This window comes from Lipophrys pholis (genome assembly GCF_963383615.2).
Source record: "Lipophrys pholis genome assembly, chromosome: 5".
Taxonomy (NCBI): domain Eukaryota; kingdom Metazoa; phylum Chordata; class Actinopteri; order Blenniiformes; family Blenniidae; genus Lipophrys; species Lipophrys pholis.
The window spans coordinates 23,885,760-23,911,129 of NC_137628.1; the positions used below are offsets into that span (position 1 = coordinate 23,885,760).

At 41.3% G+C, this 25,370-nt stretch overlaps 1 protein-coding gene across 3 annotated transcripts in view; it reads right to left on the reverse strand.

Moving 5' to 3' along the window:
* Positions 1-25,370, reverse strand: part of coro2aa (coronin 2Aa) — a 39,979-nt gene that overhangs the window by 8,072 nt on the left and 6,537 nt on the right. Inside the window, exons 1-4 of one of the 3 annotated variants that reach the window (XM_080463084.1) lie at positions 15,011-15,336; positions 5,193-5,393; positions 931-1,047; positions 337-486 (exon numbers count right to left, since the gene is read on the reverse strand). In XM_080463084.1, coding sequence (XP_080319210.1) covers positions 337-486; positions 931-1,047; positions 5,193-5,393 — 468 coding nt within the window. In that variant the 5' untranslated portion in view covers positions 15,011-15,336. Of the gene's footprint in view, positions 1-336; positions 487-930; positions 1,048-5,192; positions 5,394-15,010; positions 15,337-25,370 lie in introns of those variants that run through there. The other 2 variants (XM_080463085.1, XM_080463083.1) reach the window with 2 other exon arrangements.

Genomic DNA, 25,370 nt, shown 5'->3' on the forward strand with positions numbered 1-25,370 from the left:
CGACTGACTACAGCAATTCATCTAAGACTCTGGACTGGGATTGTGAAAGAGGGCTGACCTGGGATGTCTGCACACTCGAGTGGAAACAATCTCATTTTTCTTGATGCTCTCTCTGAAGCGCTTGTGATGATGGTGTAACATCTCACAGGCCGGTTGCTTCACGGCCGTGACCTGTTTGGCGGCATTTTGACATTTAAATGTGACAATGTGGGTCACAGTATGAGCCCGGCTCATTTCTTGTTACCTGGACATCTTTTAATCCAGCGTGTGTTTGAGGCTGTGTGTGTGTCTGGGTGTGTGTGTGTGTGTGTGTGTGTGTGTGTGTGTGTGTGTTACCTGGTAGTCGTAGGCCGTGCTGAAGAGGATGTTCTTAGCAGTCGGGTGCCACTCAATGAGGCCCACCCTGCGGCTGTGACCCTGGAGCTCCTTCCATGCTACTGTCAGGTTTTTTAACACCCCATGAGGAGGGATTTCCCACACTTTAACCTGCAGACAGACACCACAATGTGTGAACCCACACACAAACGAAGCGTCTCCACACCGGGTTGGACACCGGGAAACAAAAACAATATAGCCCCGGGACACATTTGGCACAAACAGAATGAAGAGGAGGCAGAACTTGTTGACTCTTCCTTTTTTCTTTTCTACTACAATTTACTCTGAGCCACTGTGTCAGGTCAGAGCTGAGGAATGTGTGGAATGACTTCTACTTCTTCTCCAAGGCTAAACGGTGTGGCAATAAAACAATCTCCCTGCTTCAACACGCTCACATTGCAGCACGACGATGGCACAGGTTTACCAATATACTGTACGTGTGTGTGTGTGTGTGTGTGTGTGTGTGTGTGTGTGTGTGTGTGTGTGTGTGTGTGTGTGTGTGTGTGTGTGTGTGTGTGTGTGTGTGTGTGTGTGTGTGTGTGTGTGTGTACAAACCGTGGTGTCTTCAGAGCAGGAGGCGATGCAGTAGTCGTTGAAGGGATTCCATTTGATGTCGAGCACGTTGCCCCTGTGGCCCGACACGCGAGGGTGGTGAGGGTCCACTTTACCCGTCTGGCAATAAAACACACACACACACACATTAGAGGAAGGCGTTCATTGCGTCTCTGCAAAAAAAAAAAAAAAAAAAAAACGAAACTTAAATTCATACGACTTCTTCTGTTTGTAAAGTGAGGAATTTAAATCTGGTGAGGTTTAGCATGTCGGAACATGGCCAGACAAGTCCAACCTGATTGTGTTTAAGGGTGATAAAATCAACCAAGTTACTAATTTCTGGAGGTTACGTGGATGCATTTTAATTGGCTCGGAGCAGAAACGTTCTGGAGTGTAGAGACTGCTCACAGTGTTGCAATTTAATGCGAAAATAATCAGATTATCTGCTGGTTAATTGTTCATATTTACAGAACATACACTTGAGGCTTTGTTCCCAATCCAAGTCTAAGGATATATTGTATTCTGTAACCTCATTGCATCTTTATTACATAATTAGTAGTTGTAAACTTGTGATTTTCACCAGATGGTAATTATTTAATAGGTCTTTGCAATGTTCTTCAATAACAAATGCTCCCTTTTCTCATCCTAAACAGAAACATGTCTTTAATGTAAAGACACCAGATCTTCACTTGAAGGATTTTATATGAAAACAGTACTTTATTCAAGTGATGGAGCTTTAACCTTCATCGAGCTGGGATGTCACTTGAATATGAAGTGTGTTTGTACACGGAGCAAAACAAAAAAAAAGAAAAAAGCAGAAAACTGTCTTGAAAACTTTTCTTTTTGAAATTTCTCAGTCTCTGCGAGGTCATGTCCTTAAAACTAAGGGAGGCGGCAAGGTTTTGTATTTTGGGGGCATTTTATGTACATAATGCGACAGTCTCCCACATCAAAGCCGTTTCACTGAATTCTTCACAGCTCTGCGCAATTTAGCATTAGTTATAGTGCTATATAAACTGAGAGCAACTCTTATTCCAACAAGTTGGAAATATCAAACACGAGGGCGTGGCCACGTTGTTGAAGAATGTCAGTATTCTCTTAGCATATCATCATTGATCCAAGGAGGAGGCGACTCAAAGCGGATCGAATTAGGTCAACTGGACTTGGTCGTATGTCTTGAAAGACATTTCTCACTTGACTAAGTGGCCCCGTCAGCTCACGCTGTTCCCTTGAGCAGCCCAGTGACCTGATTCACTTTGCTTGGAGAAATAGGTTCGGTTTTGTTTTTCCACTGGAAATGGCTCGGACGCTCCGCCTGGCGAATGACACTGAAGATAGCTGTAAATATAAAGAACCCGTGGGGTAGCAGTAAGTACTCTCGCTTCAGAATTAGGACTTTCCCTGGATTAATTGGTGGCTTGGGGTCCTTTCTGTTTGGACTTTGCACGCCTGTGCACAGGCGTGTTGTCTCAGGCGCTCGAGAAAACAGACATCGATTTGAATGTACGTGTGAATTTCCTGTTTCTCCCACAGTCAACTGGGATTCATTCCAGCCTCCTACGACCTTAAATGTGACATAGCAGCATAGAAAATAATCCGAACTGCTGATATGTTTAAAGTTGGTTGACGATGCATTTCACACTGCACAAATGAATTAAATTCACTATTACATGAGGTTTATTTTGCTCTAACATCACACATACTATAACTAACAGTTAAAATATATATATTTTTTATTTTTCTATATCCAATCTTATTAATCTATACCTATTTTATCTTGAATACCAGGCATTGTGACTGGAGAAGATCTGAGACATAATAAATGGCTTCAGTGACGCAAAATCATCTGAGGGGTTTCAAACCGACACCCCACAGTTTTCACCTAAACAGCGTTGGGCTCAGTAAATGCCATAAGACACTGTGCAATCTAAAACAAATGTTTTTTGTCCAAGCAACTTGTTGTTGGCTGATACGTTACAAGCATGACGACCACAAGCCTGTGGCCGCGATCCGACGCCTGCCAGACCAGCCCAGCAATTTGCTCGTAGGAACTAACGCAGGCCCGTGCTAGTGAAGAGGAAGCAGAGGGTGGCATCGAAGGGGTCCGTTTATCCATCTTGTGAAACGGCATAATAATAACCCTTGAAGATATTTATCAGGCCTTCACACAACTGCCTTGACAAGCAGCAGACACTGTGTCGTTACTCACACATTTAGTCACAGAACGCAGTGTTTCGAGGTTTCAGATAGGTGGGGTGGCCCTTTAATATCTTAAGTATTGCAGCTTTACGGCGAGGTGGCCAGGTGTGCAGAGCGAAGCTTCAACAGATCTAAACAGGACGTGTTAATCTGAGCAGGTTAGGGCAGGTATTCCAGGTTGCAGCCAGTCAAACCGTGCAATGACATAAACATGAAGATACTCAAAGGGGGAATTGCATTTGAAACATTTATGACACATGCCGCTCGCATTCAGCGAACTTGTTACAAGGGGAAAGTTGCTGAAAGAAAATTCTGCGGCAACAGGACCGCTAATTGCAATGTTTGTACAAGCTGTACCGTCCTTTCAACCAAGACACGCAGCTGCAGGCTGAACTACCGAGCAGGTGAGGCGCGTCTGAAGTGACGCGGTGACGTGACCATTAACGACCGCTTCCGGCAAACCCGGCGGGGAAGTCGAACTTCTGCTCTTGTTGTTATGTGTTAACTACTTTCCCCAGAGAACAATGGCTTATCTGTACGTCCACTGAGGTGGGATGTGCAGACGGATAGATGGGGGGGGGGGATGCTGAAGTTTCACCTCTTCGAGACACTCGGGGGAAGGGGGGGTTCAGAAAATGAGTTATATCATTCCTAAACTTGTATGCAATCCCTACCCATGCCAAGAGGGCGGTGATAACTCAGGGAGGCAGAGGGAGCGATGAAGCTGGGAAGAGGTGCTCAGGTTGATGAATCACTCTGAACTGGAAACACGCAGCCAGATCTTAAATTTAACCAGCCGCACGAGCGAGGATGTTCATTTGCGAGTCCACGGTGTTTATTGATAACATGGGCAGATTTGATAAAAATGCATAAATGGTGTCTGAAAGGAAGTTTGACGAATTACATTCAAGCCGAGGTTAATGAGGGAGATAAGGCAGAGTTATGTTAGGGAACCAAAAGACCACATGCAGTGTGGAGTTGATGGGGGTTCCTCCGTGCTTTGAGAAATCTCCCCGGCTGCACTGCTGCTGCGCTATTTATAATCCGAGGGCAGAACTGTCTCCTCCAGGTGCACCGCGTGTACAGACTCAAAAAGAGAAAGATGTTTAATGATTACTTGAAACAATGAAGGGATTACCATCTTCCTGTGACAAGAGGAGCAGGTTAAGTAAAGAGGATTGCAGTCATACGTGAAAATCACGACTCCTCCTTGTTATGTACCTTGAGCAGAAAAAAATCTTTAAGTAATATGTTATGTAAAGGTTTAAAGCATGAAAACTGCCTCCTTGTTAACTGATGTGAAAAAATATAAAATTCTATTGTTTAATTTCCTCAATTTTAAAGTAAATACGAAGAAGTAATAAATAAATAAATAAATAAATAAATAAATAAAGTCTTGATGATAGTGTTGTTCCAAAACATAAATATCAATATATTCATATTTTCTCAATATATACATTTTATGGAAAACTTCCTCTGCTTTGTCAAAATATGGATAAGATTTGAGTCTGTGGAAAATGTCTAACTTAAACCCCAATGGAACTGCATTTAACAGTTCAGAGAGACAGTGTTCATGTGATCCGGGTTTTGTTTGGAGGCTTTATTTGTTTGCTTTTGCCATCAACCCAGTTAAGACACAATAAATCCCCTTTTCAAGAAAAACCTTGATGTTCCTGCCCTCTAATGTTGGAGAACACGTTTCTGTAAGCCAACATGTCGCAGTCTGTCAGGTTGGATCAGCCTCATCAATGCTCATTGACCCTTTTCTTTAATTTTACTGACGGTACTAATGAAGATCACATATAATCTCACACCAAGTAGGCAGAAAGTAAGTAATTTATATCACCGATGCAAAGTTGGATGCAAAACAACTAACATTTTGTTCTTGTATGGAGACATACAACTGTCGTAGCTGTTAAAATTATAGTTGTTAACCTACAGTTGCACCACAGTCCTGTCTTTAATTAAAATGAATAATTTAAACCTCACCTCCTGCACGTTCCTCTTTAAAGCTCTGACATTGGTGTGACTTTTCTGTGATGCAGCCTTGAGGCGAGGATACTCACATGATGGAGAGACAGGACCAGAAAGGCCCCTCCCCCTGCACACTCGGTGATGACAGCCAGGAATCGTGGGTTGACGGTGCAGAAGTTGTTGTCCTGGACGCTGCGTGTGATTGGCACGCCATCATAGCAGCTCTCCTTGGTGGCGGTCTTACCGAACACGTGGCGGAACTTGGAGCTGCGATACTGAGGGCGCCATGTCATCTGGGGGGGGGGGGGGGGGGGTAGAGAGGTCAGTCAAGGAGCCTCATACATCTTTCACAGTTATGATGACCCAGGTTTTCACGGTTGTTGATATTCCTTCTCACTGCTGGCAAGCAGCAGTGGTGGCTATGATTAATTCTCTGACGGGGAAGCGATGCCACTGAAAAACACGCAACAAAATGTGTGCTGCAATTTTAATTATTAGCAGCTCCGTGTTTAGGAAAACTAAAAAGACTGTGCTGGTTTGTTTATACGTCAAAGCACCTGCTTTGTGTAACGTCCCGTCAGATCATAAGCGGCGATGGGTTCAGTGTTTTGCAATAAAACAAAAGCAGAAGTGACATTAACTCATTTTACTTCAGGTTTCGACACTGAGGAGCTTCGTGACCAATATCAGACCGGAAGAAACACGACGTGAGAAGAAACAACAAAACAAGCAGTGTCAAATCAAATCAACAAATCTGCAACCATGTCTCTTTATTCTTCTGTGCAAAAATGAAAAAGTTGCGTTCCTGTCGCACATATACAACTTTTAAAACCACTGGAAACTGTATGTATTTGAAAGAAGGTCACTACTGTCGCCAGTTGAAGTCGCGATTTCAATATTTGACATACTTTTCTTGTTTCTCCGAGCTATCGCAGTAAAACCTGTCACAGTGGAGAAACACATAAAAACTCACAGAAATCTAGTTCTGTTGTTTGGATGCAGTAAAGCTGAATATTTGATGTAATAGAGAAACCATTGAAGCAGAGAGATTTTAGGCCATCGTTTGTCTGGTGATCTTCCCAGCCAGCAAGGGAAAATCAAAAGTGACAGGCGGTATCTTGTGTCGTTATCACAGTGTCTTTTTATGTCAGTATTTCAATGAGGTTTTCAATCCTAAAAATAAACTGACACAGCAGCTGAAACAAGTTGTGGATTTTTCTTTTTTTTTTTACCGAGCAAGAGTGTTTTTTTTTTTTTTTTTTACATTAGCCTCTGTTATTAAAGGAATTCTTTTATAGCTCTGTAATCCAATAGATGTGATCTAAAGCACAACAATTTATCTATTCTGTTTGGAAAAATGCAATAATTTTAGTTTATCGTCTCGGAATATGACCCAGGATTATATTTCTGTATCTTAGGTTACTATTGATTCTTGTTAGTATATCATTTGTTCATATTAGATATTACATCAGCTCCATCAGATATTATCATTCTCAATCAACTGTAACTGCATTGTTGCTCCAGGTGAACATTTCTGAAAACTCCTATATTGTAAATAACTTTATAATTTCTTTGCCAGCAAACAGAATGAGAAAAATCTATATATATTTTGAGATGTTGTGCAAATAAAATCAATAATTTGACCAAATATGTGACATCGGATGTACAAAGAGAGAAAAATCTGTGAGACTTCCCAAATTCGGAGTCTTTATTTTATGTTTTTAGTCGCTTTGTTTAAGCCAGTCGATGCATATGTCGTTACTGTGAGAGATAAGAGGCTCCGGTCCTCTGGGACGAGGCCCGCCCAGCCAGCTCGTCTGCTCTGCTCTTCTGCCTGCATGCCGCATGCTCATTACTTATGAATTAGGGGTGGAGGAGGTTGATGGACGAGATGTTAATGCAAATATGGATTCAAACAACGACTTGCCAGGAACGCAAACACACAGAGCCGAGCTACAGGCGCAACAATCAAAACAGAACTTCCAAACTCATGACAAACCTTGAGTCTTTTGAATGATGGCTAAAAAAAAATAAAAAAATAAAAATGTATATCATAATTTTAAACTGCATGCTTAGCATGATGCAGGTGTGGCTGAGGAGAAGTGCAGAAGTGAGCTGAAACCCTGGAATAAACGGGCGGGGATCGTGACTTCATGTCTCAGTTTACGCTCCCGCCGCTCACCTTCCACCCCGGGGCCATGGCAGAGAGCCTGGCGCTGTCACGCAGGAATGTTTCCCGACCTGACGAGGAGCTTCATTAAACCTCTCGGGTGTTCGGGAGTCTCGAGGCCACTCAGACACCATCAGTCACAGCTGCACGCCTGCTGAACTTCACTACTCTTACACACCAGCGAACACTTTCTTCAATCCTCCGTCGCCTAAATGTCAACATTAAAATGACGGGTGCGTTCTCTCACTTCCTCAGTAAGGTGAACAGAAGCAACCGATCTATTCAATTTACGTGTCACCAATGATCGGTGGTGGGAAAGTTACTATGAATTAAAACTTGAATACAGTTACTAGTTACTTCTTTGAAATGTAGCAGGGTTACATTACTAGTTACTAAAAAAAATAAATAAAAAGAGTAGGTGCTCAAAAAAAGTAAGTTGTGCGTTACTTTTATTTACTTTTCTAACAGTGCGTACATAGCCGTTAAGGAAACTGCTCATCGATCAGAAGCTTTGTTGTTTTGTTTTGTTCGACAAGCTTGTGATTGGTCAGTTAGATGAACGGCGGCGTTACAGCCAAGAGGTCTATCCCTCTGTGGAATTCAGTAAAACATTACAACATGAAAGCATTGTATGAGGAATTCGCAAAAATAATTGGACGTAATGCAAAACGGTTACCTGGATGCAGTTTCTTTTCTTGTTTTCTACATTCTTTTTTTTATTTTGGTAAACTACGTTGTGGCATTCTTTAAGCTCTTCTGTGTTGTTTCAATATAAATTGTCCAAGTTTATAAATATTAGGCATACAAACAGGGTATTTGATTGACAACTTTAAAAATTGCGCATAATTCATTCTTTATGGGGGGAGAACTCTTGTTTCCATGTTGAGTATAGAACCATACAACATATAAACACTGTATACAATACAGGTTTTTGACATTACGAGTTCATTTTACACACAAATTTACATAGTTTTTGGCAATGAAGGAGCCACTTGGAAGCCAAAATAGCCGGAATTTTTTGTGATCGAAGCCACAAAAACTCGATTTTCTTAGCTGTTATTGTCATTACTACAGTCTAACCAAAGATTAAGTTCAGCTGGAGTTACATCAGTTAGTTGGAAGTTAAACTGTGGTCTGAAAATATTAGTCTGATATTTCAAACTGCACAAGACGGATACTGAGTTCAGCTCAGTGGAACACCTGTCCTTGAAAGAAACCCATTCATCAACTCATGAAAATGAGAAGCAGCAGCAACAAAGCCGCTGAGATAAACTACCAAAATGTAGACGGCAGCAGACCACTGTAATAACGTCTAAACTGGACCAACACTAAAGTGAAGTCGCCTCAGTGAAGAGACGTGACAAAAAAGCATTACTTTAAAGTTGATTTCCAATTGTTGTTCACACAAGATATGACAGCTGATAGACAATATAAATCTATTCTAATGGTAGTTTCTCAATACGGCTGTTAAACTTGTGATTTCTGCACTAAAGCTTATTTTTTTGTTTTAAATGAGTCTACAATACACATACAAAAAACTTCCGAAATACAATGTGTTTTAGCAAAGTAATTAATTGTTTTACCAAATTTGTTTTACAGTACCCCTCAATTTTTGCCACTTCCATTCACACTTTAGTTTTGATATCATCTAAAATTATATTGTTGCGGCTCCTACTGAGCTGTGATGATGACGATGATACTGCCTTCAGATTAAGCGCTCATCTCTTCACAGTTATTATAAACAAACCTATTTTGTATTCATTTTCAATTATAATCATGCCTTCTGCGTGAAAGTGCTGCAAATGAAATGAAAATCTGTCCAACCTCATACAGAGTTCAGTTAAGACTGTAACAGGATAGACACACACTGTGCCCTTCATCTTGCATCACCAAACTCAATAATTAGATCTTCAAGTGTGAGTGAATGTGTGCGAGAAATGTGGAGAAGCTCCTTGGAGGTGTTCTGGAGATATCACGTTGAGAGAATCTGTTCCTCTCGGCCTTTAGCCAGGCAGAGGCATAAAAAAAAGAAAGAAGAAAAAGCAGCAAATCCTCATATTTGAGCGGCTCGAACAAGCACATGTTTGACATGTTTGCTTAAACAACACGGTGAACTGATAGTCGTGATATTGGCTCTGCAGGCGGCACAACAGCTCGGTGGAGTCCGGACCGTCAGATCAAACTCACATGTTTACACTAATGATGCCAATAACGAGGCTGAGCAGATATTCACTGACAAACCACTTGATTAGGTACGCTTGTAACGTCTAACGTGATCCAGTACAACAGCTTCGAGATAAAGTCTGACTCCACGGAGAAACAATCTCATACAAGTCGACCAAAGGTGTGAAATAAAACTGGGGAGGACACAGTTCATGTTCACAATACATTCATGCATCATTACTATGTTTTCTACTGGTAATATATCTGTAAATCTTTACACATTTTGCTATAAAGCTTTACAGTTAGACACGGCAGGTCTATTTCACTGAAGTGATGAGATGGAGGGTTGTAAATATAGAGACCAAAAACATTTAGAACTGCCATGTTGAGGGACATTAGACCTGCTTCTTGGACTTCTCGAACTTCCCACTTTCTCAGATTGACCCGATGTATTTTTACAGCTGGGAAGTGAAACCTTTTCTACTCACAACCTACTCAAGAACGTACTATAATTCAACTTTATGTTCATTAATATTTGAATAAAACGTGTTTTACTATGTTACTAAAACTTCTCAGTTTCTTGTAATCCGATGTGTAATGATAGAAAACCAACAATGTTTTTTAGGAAGACTCAAGATTATTTGGCGTTAGTATGAATATCATATGTACCCTTTATAAGAGAAATACAGCGTCCCTCCTAAGATATGAGTATTTAGACTGGAAACTCGACGGTCAAAAATGAAGCTAAAATTCTGATATCTTCTCACCTCCCATCACCTTGAACCTCATTTCTGAACAACAGACAAAAAGATAAGCTCAAAAAAATCGTATGTCGCTCATTTCATGTCCTGAACTTTAAGTGCAAAACACTGCAATCGACTAGAAACACACAAGGTCCTTCTGTGGTGAAAAAACAGATACACACATTTGTTTTGGAGCGAAACAGTTTGATCACTGAAGCTGATGAATGGTTCAATATGTTTGGTGCCGTTGAGCAAAGGAGAGACAAGCTGGCAACCCAGAATTGGATGATATAAAGGTAAAGATGGCCTGCTGCCATTTCCTTTTTAAATCAGTCTTGAAAGCACTTTACTCTTGGGTCTTGTTGTGTAATGAATTTCGACCCGATTTTTTTATCTAATTATTGTTCCTTTTTTAACTTCATCAACAAGTTGTCATAATGACATTTTTGGTGGCTCCTTTTATTTATTGAGTTATTGATTTATTCACTCTTTAACCTGTCTGTGAGTGCCCGTCTATATATGTGTCCCTATTGTCTTTTACTGTCCTGCGTTTTAATATATCTGCATGTACTTTCAGATGACCACTCTGCTGCACAAAAAATCTTACTTTACCAATAAAGTAAACTTGACCTTGATCTGTTGCATGAGTCTTGCCTTCACAAATAAGGTAATGTTCGGTAAACTTAATTTTATTCTGAGGTTTCCATCACTTTGTCTGTGTAACGGTTTATGTTTAAGTAATAAAGGTAATATATTGGAATTATTTAATCGCTGATGTTATTGCCAAGGGTCCCTCCTTCAAGAACTGAATAGGAACACCCGTTTGGGACTCATTCGCAACTTTTGTTCTGTTTCGTGATGAAAAAAATTATCCTGTAAAATAAATAAATGAAAATACTGCAAAGCCCATCATCCGACATGTTATCAGCAGAAAGTGTTTCAGGCAAATATTGTTTTCCGACCTGAAGTTACCACAACCCGATATGTTATAAATTCACTGTGGCAATGAGGCGACCAACGACAACACAAAGTGAACATCAGTGTGGCGGCAGCGCATGCAGCAGATACTCAAATATCTCACTGGAGAAATCAAGATTTTGAAGAGTCATTTTGATTCAAGACAAAGTAAAGAGCTAAAACCAAAAAAAAATAACAAAGAAAACGAAGGCTAAACAAAAACAGGTGAATAAATGTCAGGAGACTTTGTGTAAGTCAAAGTATTGTCACTATTTTCACTACACGAACAACACGCCTTGGTGCAGACTGTGCCTATTTACAAATATGTAAACTCAAACTTGTGTTGTGTAGCAGAAACCACAGCAGGTCCCATCTTCTCTTTTATTTTATGTTCTCTGCAATTAAAAAAAAACAAAAAAACAAAAAAACCCCAACAGCTGGAAAGTAACTTCCTCATTGGAACTTCATTAACAAGGCTGAGGCCCATTAGGCCACCAGACACTATGGAAATCTTGCAATGACAATTTTTTTTTTTTCTATTTCTAATCAAAGTTTTGGATGCACACGCGTGTTAAGAGCCTGAATGTAACTGGAGCACATCTGGGCTGATATAATCAGCGTCCGTGTATTGCTGAGGCTTACAAGGCCGGAGGGAGAAGCTTCCAGGGCCGACAGCTAAGACATCTTGTCACAACTAAAGCAGGTCGTAATCAGGCCAGCAGTGGCGTCCGCGGCGCCCCCCTCAGCTGTGGATTGCAGCAGGTAGACGGCAGGCTGCATGGTGGGCGGCTGTCTTTGCTCTTTGCAGAAGTGATGACGAAAACACTATCCTGGTTATTTTTACTCCGGTTTCTTGCTGATCAAAAGACAGTCAGGCACGTTCACTGGCAAGCACAAAAATGGCTTTATTCACGAGGACGTCTTTGACAGGCTTTTTTGTCTGGCGCAGTAAAAAAAAAAAAAGAAAAAGGGATATGTAGCCTTTTTTTGTCAGAGGGAAATTTATTTTAGTCCACCACCAGTGAGTCACAGCAGTAACCGCATTAAGGGGGCAGTAAAAGGGGTCATAAAACTAAACTGAAAACACAGATATGACTTTGAAAAAAGAACTATATTGTACATCTGGTTTGCTCTGCGAGAGCTCCTGTGTGGGTCTTCTTCGTGTATAGATGTGGAAAGCACACATATTCACCTTTTCCTCTCGTAGCCACCGTCTCTGAAGCAACTCATAACTCATAATCAGTGGCAGTAGCAGCCACTCCTCGCTCTGGCCTGCCAGAGCTCAGGGAAGCGCGGTTCAAAGTTTACTTATTGGTGTGCAGGCATTGATTATTTCAGCAGCGCGGCTTTACGCCTACAGGTACGTGCAGCAGTGACATGTCTCACGCTGAAAAGCAGCAAATTCAAAGTTTCCATCCCCATGAATCACTTCCTCCACTCGTTTGTCGGCGAGAACGCAAACAGTTGAGCCTACGGCATCAAACCTAATCCGAAAACCAACAAATCGGAGAAACTAAAAGGTGCTCCGGCTCCGGCTCAGACTTCTCGCGCTGTCGATATCAATGTTTTGTAAACGCTCAGAGTGAAACTGAAGATGGGGATAGTACAGGTGCGAATGCGTGTCGGTGCTGTACGAGCGTGCACTGCACTCATTGTGTGCGACGGTGAGTGAGAGCTGGTCTCTTTGTTTGGACGGTCTGATATAATACACAGACGACGGCTTACAAACCTCTGTCGTATAATAGGATAACAGCCACACTGGTAATCCAATAGCCAACTCGCTGCTATGAAGCACACATGTGAGCGAGTATGAAAGGATAAGGCAGGATATGGCTGCGTGTGTGTGTGTCTATATGTGTATTAGTCACTGTGGCTACCTGCAGAAAAACTACCCTGGTACTTTCACAGTTATTCACAAAACACATCCGAAACGGACTTTAGTTTCACTAATAGTTTCACTAATATTGTCCTATATTTTCGATATTAACTTGAAAGCTCTGGCCCACGTTTGTATGTCCAGATCTCGACGTGAACACACAATGGAGGTTTACCCTCGCAGGTTGTGACAGAAGTAAATGAATGATTAACACGAGCAGTCTGGTGGGCGGGGTGTAGGTGACCTGAATGAGACCAAGCGCAGGTGAACGCAACAGGATTTATCAAAGGTTTTACATCATTTTTAGTGAAATCATGAGCGGTGAATTGGGAAAAGTTGCAACTTTTATTATATTATATATTATATTCTATTTAAATGTGTGACTACTATGACTTAGAATGTTAAAAGTCAAGGAAGTACCACGCATGCTCATGCAGATACACCGAACGCACCTTTCTTTTCTCCTCGTAAAAGCTGATGATAATCCACATTTTTAGCAATAATGCTTTTTTGTGTGTGTGTCCATACCTACAGTGAGTCACGGTAAGAAAACCAGTTAGTTTCATGTTTGTTGGCACATAGTTTGCGTCATTTTTTTTAATGAATTTCTTTTCGTCTCGTAAAAGTCGTAATAAAAAGGAATTAAAACTCTGTTAGCTGGCAGGTCCACAGTTCAGTTTGCCTGCAAAACATGCCTCGGCCATGTACTGGGCTTTTCCAGTGGGGAAGTATCTCATTAAAACAAATGTATCCCTGAGAGTTTTCCATTAGTTACACACTTGAGAGGAGGCAGCTCCCATGTTCCAAGTCCATTAGCCATTAGAAGTACATGCATGTGTGTAATTTACAAAACAATAAGATAAAATCATGGGCGCACTTACGCAAAGCAAGTCTTCCTGTAAGCTGACAGGACATGAAATAACACACACACACACACACACACACACACACACACACACACACACACACACACACACACACACACACACACACACACACACACACACACACACACACACACACACACACACACACACACACACACACACACACACACACACACACACACACACACACACACACAGTAGGATTGATCTCCAAGATCCAAATAATGCTTCTTTTAAGGAACAAGACAAGCAAATATATTGAACGCATCAGTGGCTGATAACGAAGGTTGTAGAAAAGCTTTCCGAGTCCAATCAGGAAACATCTAACTAAACTGATCCTGCCGAGTGAGTGGTGCAGACAAATCCCAGTGTTCTCCACACATTTTCCCAGTTTGGACAAAAACAGCGGTGGCTAATGCAGAAATAAACCCCCGACATGAGAACCAGAACTGCCGCTTAATCAAAAGGACGTCACCGTCACTGCAATTAAAACCACAATGTGCACATTTCTAACTCCACAGTGGTGTTTTTAAGGGCGGACACCACCATAAATAGCATGTGCGGGCACAGATGACATGACTGGGACATCAGATGACGAGGTCATTATCACTGTTGTGGAACAGCTTCAGTTTTACTCCCAGCATTTGTTTAGTTTTTTTTTTGTCTCATCAGCAAAAATTTTTGAAACAGTTCCACACTCGTGGCAGTGAATGAAAGGCTGCTCGTCCAGAGGAGGATGCGTCCAGTCCGCTGCTGAATGAATGCGTTGCCCTACAAACATAGATCGTCCCCTAAAAATAGTGTTTCCATATGTAGAAAGTCGAAATCTCAGTTGCATCTTGTTGGAAGCCTGTCCTCTGCACACGAGCTTCAATCCTCGAGGGGGATAGAAGTGAAATAGAAATACTGTTTCAATCCCACAGGGAAGGGAGCTGCCACACACAAACACACAAACACACACACACACGTACCACATGCACAGAGATCAATAAGCGAGCTGCAGGGCAAAGGGAGACGGTCATGAAAGAAGAAGATTAGAGGAAGAACACAGCAGTTAAAGAGTTTTCTAGAAGTGAATGCTCAGGAGGCAGCGAGACCTTTGAGCAGCACTCACCCTGTCGGGTGAGTCGTCACTGGCAGAAGGAGCAGCAGCACGTTCTGGAGTGAGAAAAGTCAAAGGAGTGGCAAGTCAAAGAAGAAAATCTCCCCTCCGGTCACTCCTCCAGCTTTTATCTGAAGCGGTTCTTCTTCACATGCACAGGAAGTCAGTCTGGTCGGGCTCCTCTTCTCCTCCGATGTGTACAGTCCGCTCAGGCAGTGCAGAGGAGATGGAGAGTGTGTGTGTGTGTGTGTGTGTGTGTGTGTGTGTGAGTGTGTGTGTGTGAGAGAGTGTGTGTGAGTGTGCGTGTGTGTGTGCAGCATGAAGCCAGGAGCGTGTGTGAACAAGCAGTGGGAGAGCACAGGAGTGTGTACACTCCCAGAGAGGGAGGTGGCTAAAAGGAGGAGGAGGAAGAGGAGGAGGAGGAGGAGGAGGAGGGGAGCTGCAGGTAATCACACTCCCTCTTTATCCTTGAGCGCCGCTCGCTGCCCTCACTCCAACACGGTGTTTGCTCAATCAGGATTTGTCATTCAATCTTTGCAGAGAAGGAGAGTCCAGGAAGAGTCTGGTGCTCTTCTCTTTTCCCTTGTTGCTCAACAGAAAATGCCTATATTAACAGATATGTCCTATTTCTGTGCAAAAAACTTACAGTAAAGCGGAGAGTAATGTCTCTAGAAACAGTTTCGAGAGTGTTGTTCAGGTCAACCCAAGTCTCTCACACACACAAACAAGTGCAAACTCTTTTGTCTAAGAGCGGCATACAGAAATACATGCTGAACGCTCATACAAATGCAATAATCAAGAAATCAATGAAAAAAGATTGGCCTAAAGAAAAAAAAAAAAAAAGTATTTTCCTTTGCGTTAATAACCTTCCATAGCTTTACTAAAGGAAGAAAGAGTGCAAGAGTATTGAAAATGTATTGATCAATTGAAAGCTTCAGTGTGGAGGTTTAAATGGGTTTTCCATTGATTTTGTATCCGACTTCCAACAAAATAAGCACCAGATACTGTCATCAGGTCACTCGACAGAAAACATACTTGTTTGCAACAGTACTATTCCGAGATCCAACCAATAAACATTCAAAAAGGAGGAAGTGAAATAGAATAACAAAGTAAGAACAAGATAATTGTGAATAATAAACATGCAAACAACAAAATCGGGTCCATTTTTTCTATTTCATTTAAAAAAGGTTGCGATGTAACAAACTTTCTGAGTTTTTTCTAAAGTGAAATTGTACATAAGGTATTTTATCATTTGTGTAAAGCTTGGTGATTGAAGCACAATGTTTTATGGGTAAACGAAAAGTGCTTTAAATATTGATCGAGAGAAAGACCACAACATACGTGGAAGTGCCCCAAATGGTTGTGACATTCGTGAACCAGTGAACATCTTAAGATGTTGATTTGGTCACGATCAGAAGAAAAGCTGGAAAAAATATCTTTTGAAAAGCTGAAACAAGTAAATATTTGTCATTTTTTCTGAGAAATCTAAAAGGAACACTTAGTGATAAAAAAAAAAAAAGAAGAAAATGATTCCAGCTCTTGATTGAGTCTTTGCCTTGGCGCTGTATTTGACAAGATGCAATTCAACATCCAAGATCAACTTTAAAGTATCGTAGTGTAAAACAAGTCTAATGAAATTAACAGTGTAAGTGCAACGTTTAGCCTTTCTCAAAAGTGTACCTTCTCTGATTTAATAAAACAAATATGTCAAAAACTAAATACTTGAAAAAGGCTTTCATTGCATGCTAATGAACCAAAACTGACATACGACTTCAATCCATGAAAACGATCAAATGTAAGCAGATGTTCCACTCTGGTGGAAAAAAATAATCTTCTATTTAATGGTATAATTAAAAAACATGTAACAAGGGAGTCCGTGTGATACCCAACAAACTCAGAGTCAAACTGAACCTTACATAACGTCATGTGAGCAGCAAGGCTCGGCTAACAGGTCGATATGAGAGAGAAAAGAAAAAAAAAAAAAAAATGGATACTGACGACTGGCCTTCACACGGTCAAACGCAGGGTTTAACCGAGGGGAGGATCAATGGGTGTTTCGGCACAAACGTGAGCGGCGGCACGTCAGTGGAGAGGAGAAATGTGAAAACAACTTTATGTACCGGCTGAAGTTTGATTTTCAGATTGAGTCCCGACAAGCAGCAGTGTGTTTAGTTTCATTAAAATATGATGGTTTTACTTGTTTCTGAAAAGTAAATAAAAAATTCCAATAACAGTGACAATTCCATATAATTGGCATTTATTACACAGGAAATAAAACAATCCAACCTTTTGCTTTATTCCAAATCATTTTTGTCCTGGAAATTTTTTTATTTAATTTTTTTTAAATACAGTATCTTAAGATATTACAATATTTCATTGGGTAAGATAAACAATCTTCCTGACTGATGCTTTTAACATCGCCATTAAAAAAAAAAAAAAAAAGCTTGAAACTTTTCGATTACAATATTTCTATTTTATATGTGTAGAAGAAACTGGCAGAAACTGAAATTTTCAGTAGTATTTATTTTTTTAAGATTGATTTGTTATTGCGATTTCACATTTGTGGTACGTTCAAAGGTAAAACATTGTTGGTGTAATGTATATGCACATCTGGAATTGGAAAAAAAAGGTGGTCATCATCTTATGTGTGTTATATTGAAATCGGCTTTTTATTTATTTTTATGTCATTTTTTTCCCCCATTTGTTTCATCTAATTTTAATCGTTCATTGGTTCAAAATAAATAAATAAAATGAAAATAAAATTGGACACAAAACTAATTTTCTTAATTAAATCTGAATCTGACACTACTTATTCCTAAATATTTTACTATTCAGACAGACACAGGTTTATATACACATCATGTAGATGCAAGGCTGTACTAAACAATATGCCAAACTGTTCAAGTAATTAGAGTACTTTTTCATGTTTTGTCGGTACTTTCTGTGCGATGTGTGTAGTGGGATTTCTCCGGTCACTTCGTTTTCTCTGCTGTCCAAAAGTAAACCCGCTGAACAATACACGCCCATATCTATATGTGGTAACTAATACTAATCAGTTATCCAGCATAACAATCTGCGGTGAAAGCGACATGTTTTTAAGCATCAGAAACAATGATACTTTATTAAGATTTTCATAAGATTGCTATTGATACAGCTCTATTCAGACAGAAGAAATATTCCATATATAGATGATTTTGTTTTCACCCCTTTCACTATAAAACCCTTATCGCTTGATTGAATGTCTGAAATTTGGTTGACTAGTTCACCGTCCTCTACCTGCCATGATTAAAGGTTTAATTATGTTCATCTACTGTAAAAGCTAAATTTAGTGAGAAAGGAAAAACCTTGTATGTAGAAAACAGGTGGCAAGGTGAGAAGTCCTAAATCCACAACGCTGTAATGCAGGAAATCCCATTTTTAGAGCACAGCAATGGATTATTAGCCCGGATGGGTTGATTACTGTGGAAAGGGCATTAAGAGGTTATGAGAAATCTAAATGCAAAGGACTTCCTCTGAGGCACAAACAGGCAAACACCAATGATAAGTAAAAGGTCCAATGGTCACAATATTTCTGAGATAAGAGACAGAGCACAGAAACTAGTGAAGCGTGGAGTCTAACAGCACAACTGTGTGTTTGGATCACTTAAAATCAGCGAGACAATACACTGCCAACCGGAGACACGCCGCAAAATAACAAATCACTAACAAAACACGTTACGGAAAGTTAACTTTTGTGGACGATACAGGTAGAGCCATGCCAGTATCCATCAATGGTGGGTAGAAAATAGAAAGTGGAGTGATTGATCAATGTCACTGTGTCTGGGAAAATCTTATCGGTGTGGACAGAAACCGCAGATTTAATGACAGCGAGACAGATGATAGACGAGAGCCAAAGATCCACTGGTTGCACCTTGGAGTCGGTTCAACTCTCAGCCCTGGATTAAAACTAAAGCATCTCAAACAAGTGTGGCTGCGTGTGCGCCTGAGAGGCAATTATCAATAAAGACAGGGCACGGCTCCAAAAAGCTTGTGACTCTTTCCAAAAAGCTTCAACTAGAAGCCTGTCCTCTAATCACAGAACATAGGGGTTGCTGGGTAATAGCCGGCCGGCGTGAGAAAATAGGCCAGAGCCTTTGACAGCCCGGAGACACGATGACCTTCCCTGCACCGCTTTGTCACCGCCGATTAGCCGCCCGGCTGTGTTTTGACTGTGAAAACACCTGGTCGCCATGTCGAGAGGCTCTCTGCTTTTCAGGCTGTGCCTTTTGCCTCCGCCGCGAGGGTTTGGCTTTCGGTGTCACGGACTTGAAATGGTCAAGTGTTGGCCGTCTGAGCAAACAGTCGCGTCCCGTTCAAATATGAGTGAACAGGTGCAGGCCATAACTGAATAAGTCATCAGGAGACACGGACAGCCAGTGTACACAGGCGTCCACATTTACACAAGCTCTTTTCCAGAGCCAGTAGATGTGCCAGTTAGTATTTCCAAATATCATTTAGTCTGAGTGCTAAACAGAAGAGTACATGAGAATAGTTTTATTTACATCTTTTTTAAGTTTTACATACATTTTGCATTGCTGCCCTATGTATAGGTTTTGCTGCTTCACCATGCAAACAGAACACCTGACAGCAGGAAGCAAAAACACTAAGATATGTTTCAGTTTCTAATATTGAATAATTCAGCGACATTCAGCTGCAAGGATCAGAGGGAACACAGTGGTACAATATGGCAGCATGAAATAAAGTTTGATGAGACGGTGATACTATTTCCTCATATTTCCTCGGAGATTTCGGGCAAATGAACACGAGTGAAGACATTCATCAGAGTTACATTTTCAATCAAACAGGAAAAGTACGTTAGTACCAGGTTGGATGAAGCTTCGTAAGAGGAAAAAAAACAAGACAAAAAGCTTTTCTTTGGTAAAACGTGCGTCTCTTGCTACCATCGGTGCTCCAACAGAGGTAGAAGGACATCGACAAGCTTCCCCAGCTCTGTGCAATTTACCAAAAAACAGGACAGGAAAAAAAAAAAAAAAAACACCCCCTGCAACAACCAGGCAGTGAAACACGTTTAACTCTTCGAGCCCGTGTTCAATTCAGTTTAATAATCTGCTTTTATACCTCCCATAACTCACTGAGCAAACACGACGGTGTGTAAACACAACATCCTTAATGTAAAGACACTTTTATTATCCTGAAGTTTAAAGTCAATACAGACTGAGAGTCGCGTGTCTGTTTGTTAGTGCAACAGAACGTCATGAGAGATGAAGGATGTCCATGTTGTTTTAATGAACTCCACATTAGCGGGTCAAATTCAACTTTGAAATTCATATTTGCACGTGACCAAGGCACATCCAACAGTATTGATCCAGACAGCTCTTCGTAGTCTCTCTACATAACGGCAACGGGACTCATAATGTAGAATAATGAAGTGCATACCGATAGGATCTCATAATAAATACATGAACAGTCAAGTTTCAGCTCCGACTCTGCTCCTGTCTCAACAGAATAAAGGTGTGACTAAGTACACTGATACAACCTCCGGGTTATAAACCTTTGCCTGGACCCAGGAAACAAATACAAACTGATCTCAGTCTCTTTCTCGCCACATCAAGCAAAAAAACCAAAAAACAAAAAAACAGCTTAAGCTGGATTTATCCATTTTGTAGGAATGCTTCTTTCTACAAATAAGTATGTTTACGTTTCAGGACTGTCTGACAACCTGCTGGTTTGAGGATCATCCCTACACATTAAAGACAGAGACAAAATGGCCATCAGCCAGCAGGAGGTGACGCGGGGCCGATGACGATGGCTCCAGATAATGCGAGTGCCGTTTTCATAACGCGGAGGTCCAGGGAACATTTTGTCTCGACTTCAGTGGGTTTCACGTGACTCACATGTTTGCGTGCCTGTGCAAAGCGGCTCGTTCTATCAACGTGTGATTCACACCGATATCTGCATCAACAGAGCTGTTTGAAGCAATTCCCGGTCAGTGATATCACAGCTCCGCTTACCTGCTTACGTCAACGTTGGCAGCGACCATGCGGATGCTGAAGCCAAAACCTTCTGGATCCACATCAAAGAAGTGCTCAGAAAATATATTTCTACTCATTTTTTATTTTTATTTTTTTTAAAAGCTCGAGCATCACATGTAGGTTAAATCCGTCACACACAGAGTAATTTATGTGTACCTCTCCGTTTTCACACGTACACGCTAATGGTAATGATTACGGACAGAAAGAATGCAAGCTTTGAAAAAACACGCGTCAAGTACAAACGAATGCTGAGAATCCAAGAGTAATATCACTAACATCTGCCGGGTCTGACAAGCTAGAATCCAGATCAGTTCTTTTTCAGACTAAAAGTCAGAGGGTCCTGCTATAAAGACCACATCACTCATGGCAACAAAGCTAAAACGACTACACTCACGGTGAGAAATCGTGTTTGAAGTATTAAACAAATAGAAGGTTACCAGGCTGAGGAGGTGAGGTAATACTATTCCTCTACAAATGTTTATGATCCACCTTATTCATCCGTCCGTCTTCTATTTTGCTTCATCCTGTTCAGTGTCGCAGGGTGCTGCAGTCAAAATCAGCTCCGAATGAGCGAGGGCGGGACACACATGGACAGATCGCAAGTCCATCGCAGGACAAACACAGAGAGCGACAACCACGACCACACACACTCACATCCACACCTCGGGGCAATTTAGGTCACCAAGGCCCGGTCTTGATGCTCAATTCCAATTTTTCCGCTGGAATCCAATTTGTGTTTTGACTGATCATTCAAGTTACATTTTAAACTTGACCTCTATCAGATGAACGTGATCAAACCCGACGGTTTCGGGCGCCAGATCACATGCGCAGAAGATGCTGTTGACGCAAGTAAACATGGATGGCACGCCAGTCAGCACCAGGGTTGCCAGATGTGAATCACTGTTTCCAGCCCAAACAACGTAATTTTCAAAATGGCACATGTCTGGCGCGTCCTTATCTCCAAACACAATGAGCATATAAAACTAGGTGGCCCAAATCTCAGCTGCACGAGGGGCTGTATCATTGGAAAAGATGTTATGAAAAAGTAAAATAAAAAACAACCCCATAATATACGAGGTTATTAGGAATGTGGACCGTGACACCTGGAAGCAGAGAAAGCAGATCGTAGCCTCGAGAGGGTTTCTGTTATCTTGTATTAATTACCAGCGAGCGGAGCTGCTCTGCAGACCGCCAGTGGCCTCAGCAGAAGCTCCTCGTACAGTTGCAACTATTCGGCATCAAAGAGGGAAAGAAAGAGGAAAAATGTGAAGCAGCGCAAAAAAGGAGTTTAAGAGGCGCTTCTTATTTCAAGATTCAATAAACATATAGATGAAAAATATTACATGACAAAATGGCAGAGGAATTATTGCATTTTCAGCAAAGGCAATGGGCTTGTCCATCGGAGCGAACGCTTTAAATTAACACAGTGTCGGTGAACCTCGGCAGTCGGGGGGGGGGGGGGGGGGGGGGGAGTCATCCATAGTAACTGTAGTCAAGGTGAGTTTCACTTTCTGCAACTCGAGGGGATTAGCCTGCCTTTATATAGGCTCAGCCTCTCTGTATGAACAATACTACACAGACACCATGCTGCTGTCAGGCTCAGGGAGGCCTCCGCTAATCAGATCACAGCCATTAGCTAACTGCATTACCGCGCTGTGATATTCGACATGCAGAGAGAGAGGAGCTCGCCGGCATGCTGCAGCCGCAACTGGCAAAATACTGAATTGTTGGGTAATGAAATGTGACGTGAAAATATATAGTGTCACTTAAATTCTGACGCTGTAGCTCGCTAGGTGAAGACTAGGCTATATACACACACACACAATATATATATATATATATATATATATATATATATATATATAGCTGGGATAGACCCTGCACAGGCTGAAGTGGCATGGAAGATAGATGGATGGACTAATTTTTGGGTGGATCGTTGCCATTTTAAACAGGTTTAGTCCTGTGTTCCCCGGTTTATATTGATTATTTTTTATGATTTATATGATTTATATGCTATGGTTTTCATAGACAGGTAGTCCATGTCTGATGTTTGCATCCATTATCCTGAGTGGCATGTCTGGCGCTGCAATTTCCCAATTGAACTTCCACATTGGGACAAAAAAGCATTTTCGCATCTATCTATCTATCTATCTATCTATCTATCTATCTATCTATCTATCTATCTATCTATCTATCTATCTATCTATCTATCTATCTATCGACCAAAAAAGCAGCTTGAGCCAATTATGAATAACTATAAAAAAATTATTTGAGTTGATGTTGCTCAATCAAAGGTTAAATGCAAAGATTAATTTGATCACAGTTCATTCAGAGAAAAACCTAGATGTTTATGATCCTAATATCATGTCAGTTACTAAAACTCTATCATTACAGACAAGTCAAACACACCGCACCTGTAAAAATCGTGGCATTATGATCTGCATTCACGTCTACCAGAGCAGAACCTGAAAGAAACTGGTTCAACCTCTCAAGGCCATTAAAACAGCTCATTTAATATTACAAATACTGTGGTTCCCAACCTCTCACTTAACAAAACAGTCAAACGCAGGCAGACAGCCCCTCTCTCACTGACACGTCAAACCATGTCAGCTCAATGGAGAATCTAAGAAAAGTTTTATTATGGTTTTTCTAGGCAAGTACATATCTAATTTGGACAACATCAGAGCAGGCAGAGCCTCTGGGTTCTTAAAAGTATGAGCTGAACACCAGACTGGGTAACAATGATCTCATTGTTGTTGAAACGTTTCGCTCTGCCTCATCTCTCCGTCATTCGATGCACGTTTCAGCCATCTTAGTAGCATCAAAGCACTTAAGCGCTGTTATTCACATCAACCCATTTAACCAAGGTGTTGGTCCTCCATCAGGGGCCACCGAAGGTTTACTGTCTTACCCGAAGGCACAAACAGGACAAGCTTGGAATTAAATAACCAATACGGTGATAAGAGGACAAAAGCCACCATAACACCTGAGCCCCTTGTGAAAACTGCTTGTTAATTAATAAACAAATATAAACACTTCGGTTTTTTTATCCCATCACAGAGCAACTCTACAACTGGTCCAACAGCATTCTGGAGGAGATACAACCATTAAAGCTACTTAAGGCCTCTGGAATAGATCCAACACACACACATCAGTAGAGGAGCCCGTCCACTTAGTTTAATAAATAATGAATCAGACCGTGCTGGCCCATCTGCCTCACAACTAAAGACCCTCCGACTGTGGAAACAACAGACACATTGAGTGAAACATCCTGAAGCTGTTGGTCAGAAAACAAAAGAAATAGAAGCTTGGATCTCAACCACAATTTTCAAGATGGATAGATCGTTGTTGTTTTTTTTTAAAAAGTTAGAAGAAATCAGTGTCATACTCTGAGATAGTACTTATTTTTATCAGATCAAGGCTACAATAGACAGTATATTGTGTATGGACATTGTAGTAGCTGAAGGCATTTCCAGGGAGGCTGAAGTTTGCAATCAATTCAATACCGCTTCCCTCCTCCTGCCCATCCCAGTATCCATCCATCCATCCATCCATTTTCTCCCGCTTATCCGTTTCCGGGTCGCGGGGGTGGCAGTCTGAGCACCGTCACTCAGATCACATTGCACCGATTAAGAACCTTCCTGCAGGTGGTGAGCCCACGGGAAGGTGGCGCCCGGCATGGGACATGAACCCACTACCTTGAGATTTCAAGTCTCATGCTCTACCAACTACAATTATAAACTCATCATGCATCAACCTGCACCTTCAAACACGATAAGGTATTATTTTCTGAAAGGAAAAATTAATTTATCAGAAAATTAAAAAGCAGTGAGACTGCCTGACAAACTCATACATGAGCTCTGTGCAACAATCCACAGTCTCTGCCCCTCAGTATTTTTTTTTTAAAGTAATCCCCTCCCTCTTTGCCCACGTGGGAGCAAGGCCCGATAATCCTCAAACAGCGGAACAGCTGTCATGTCAGAAACGTGCCGGACAACCTGCCACAGCTGATCTGAGAGATGGTGATGTAACAGGAAAGAAGCTCGAATTGGAAATACACACAGGTCTACTGAAGCCATTGTTCCGAAAGTCATTATGACTGATTGTGTCCACGACTCCGCCCTGAAGTGGCAAGTAACGGCAGGCGACAGTGAGATCGGGGAGGCCGGTGGTCTTCAGGACAATAACCGGGAGGCTCCATGGTCACGTGCTGACTCCGTTTACATAAGAGCATTTTAGGATTTCCAAACCATTGTCAGGACAAGTACAGTAATCATCCTTAGCACCCCCCCAGTAGATCGTTTTCTAAAGCCTGTGCACTTAAACAGGGTAGATTTATT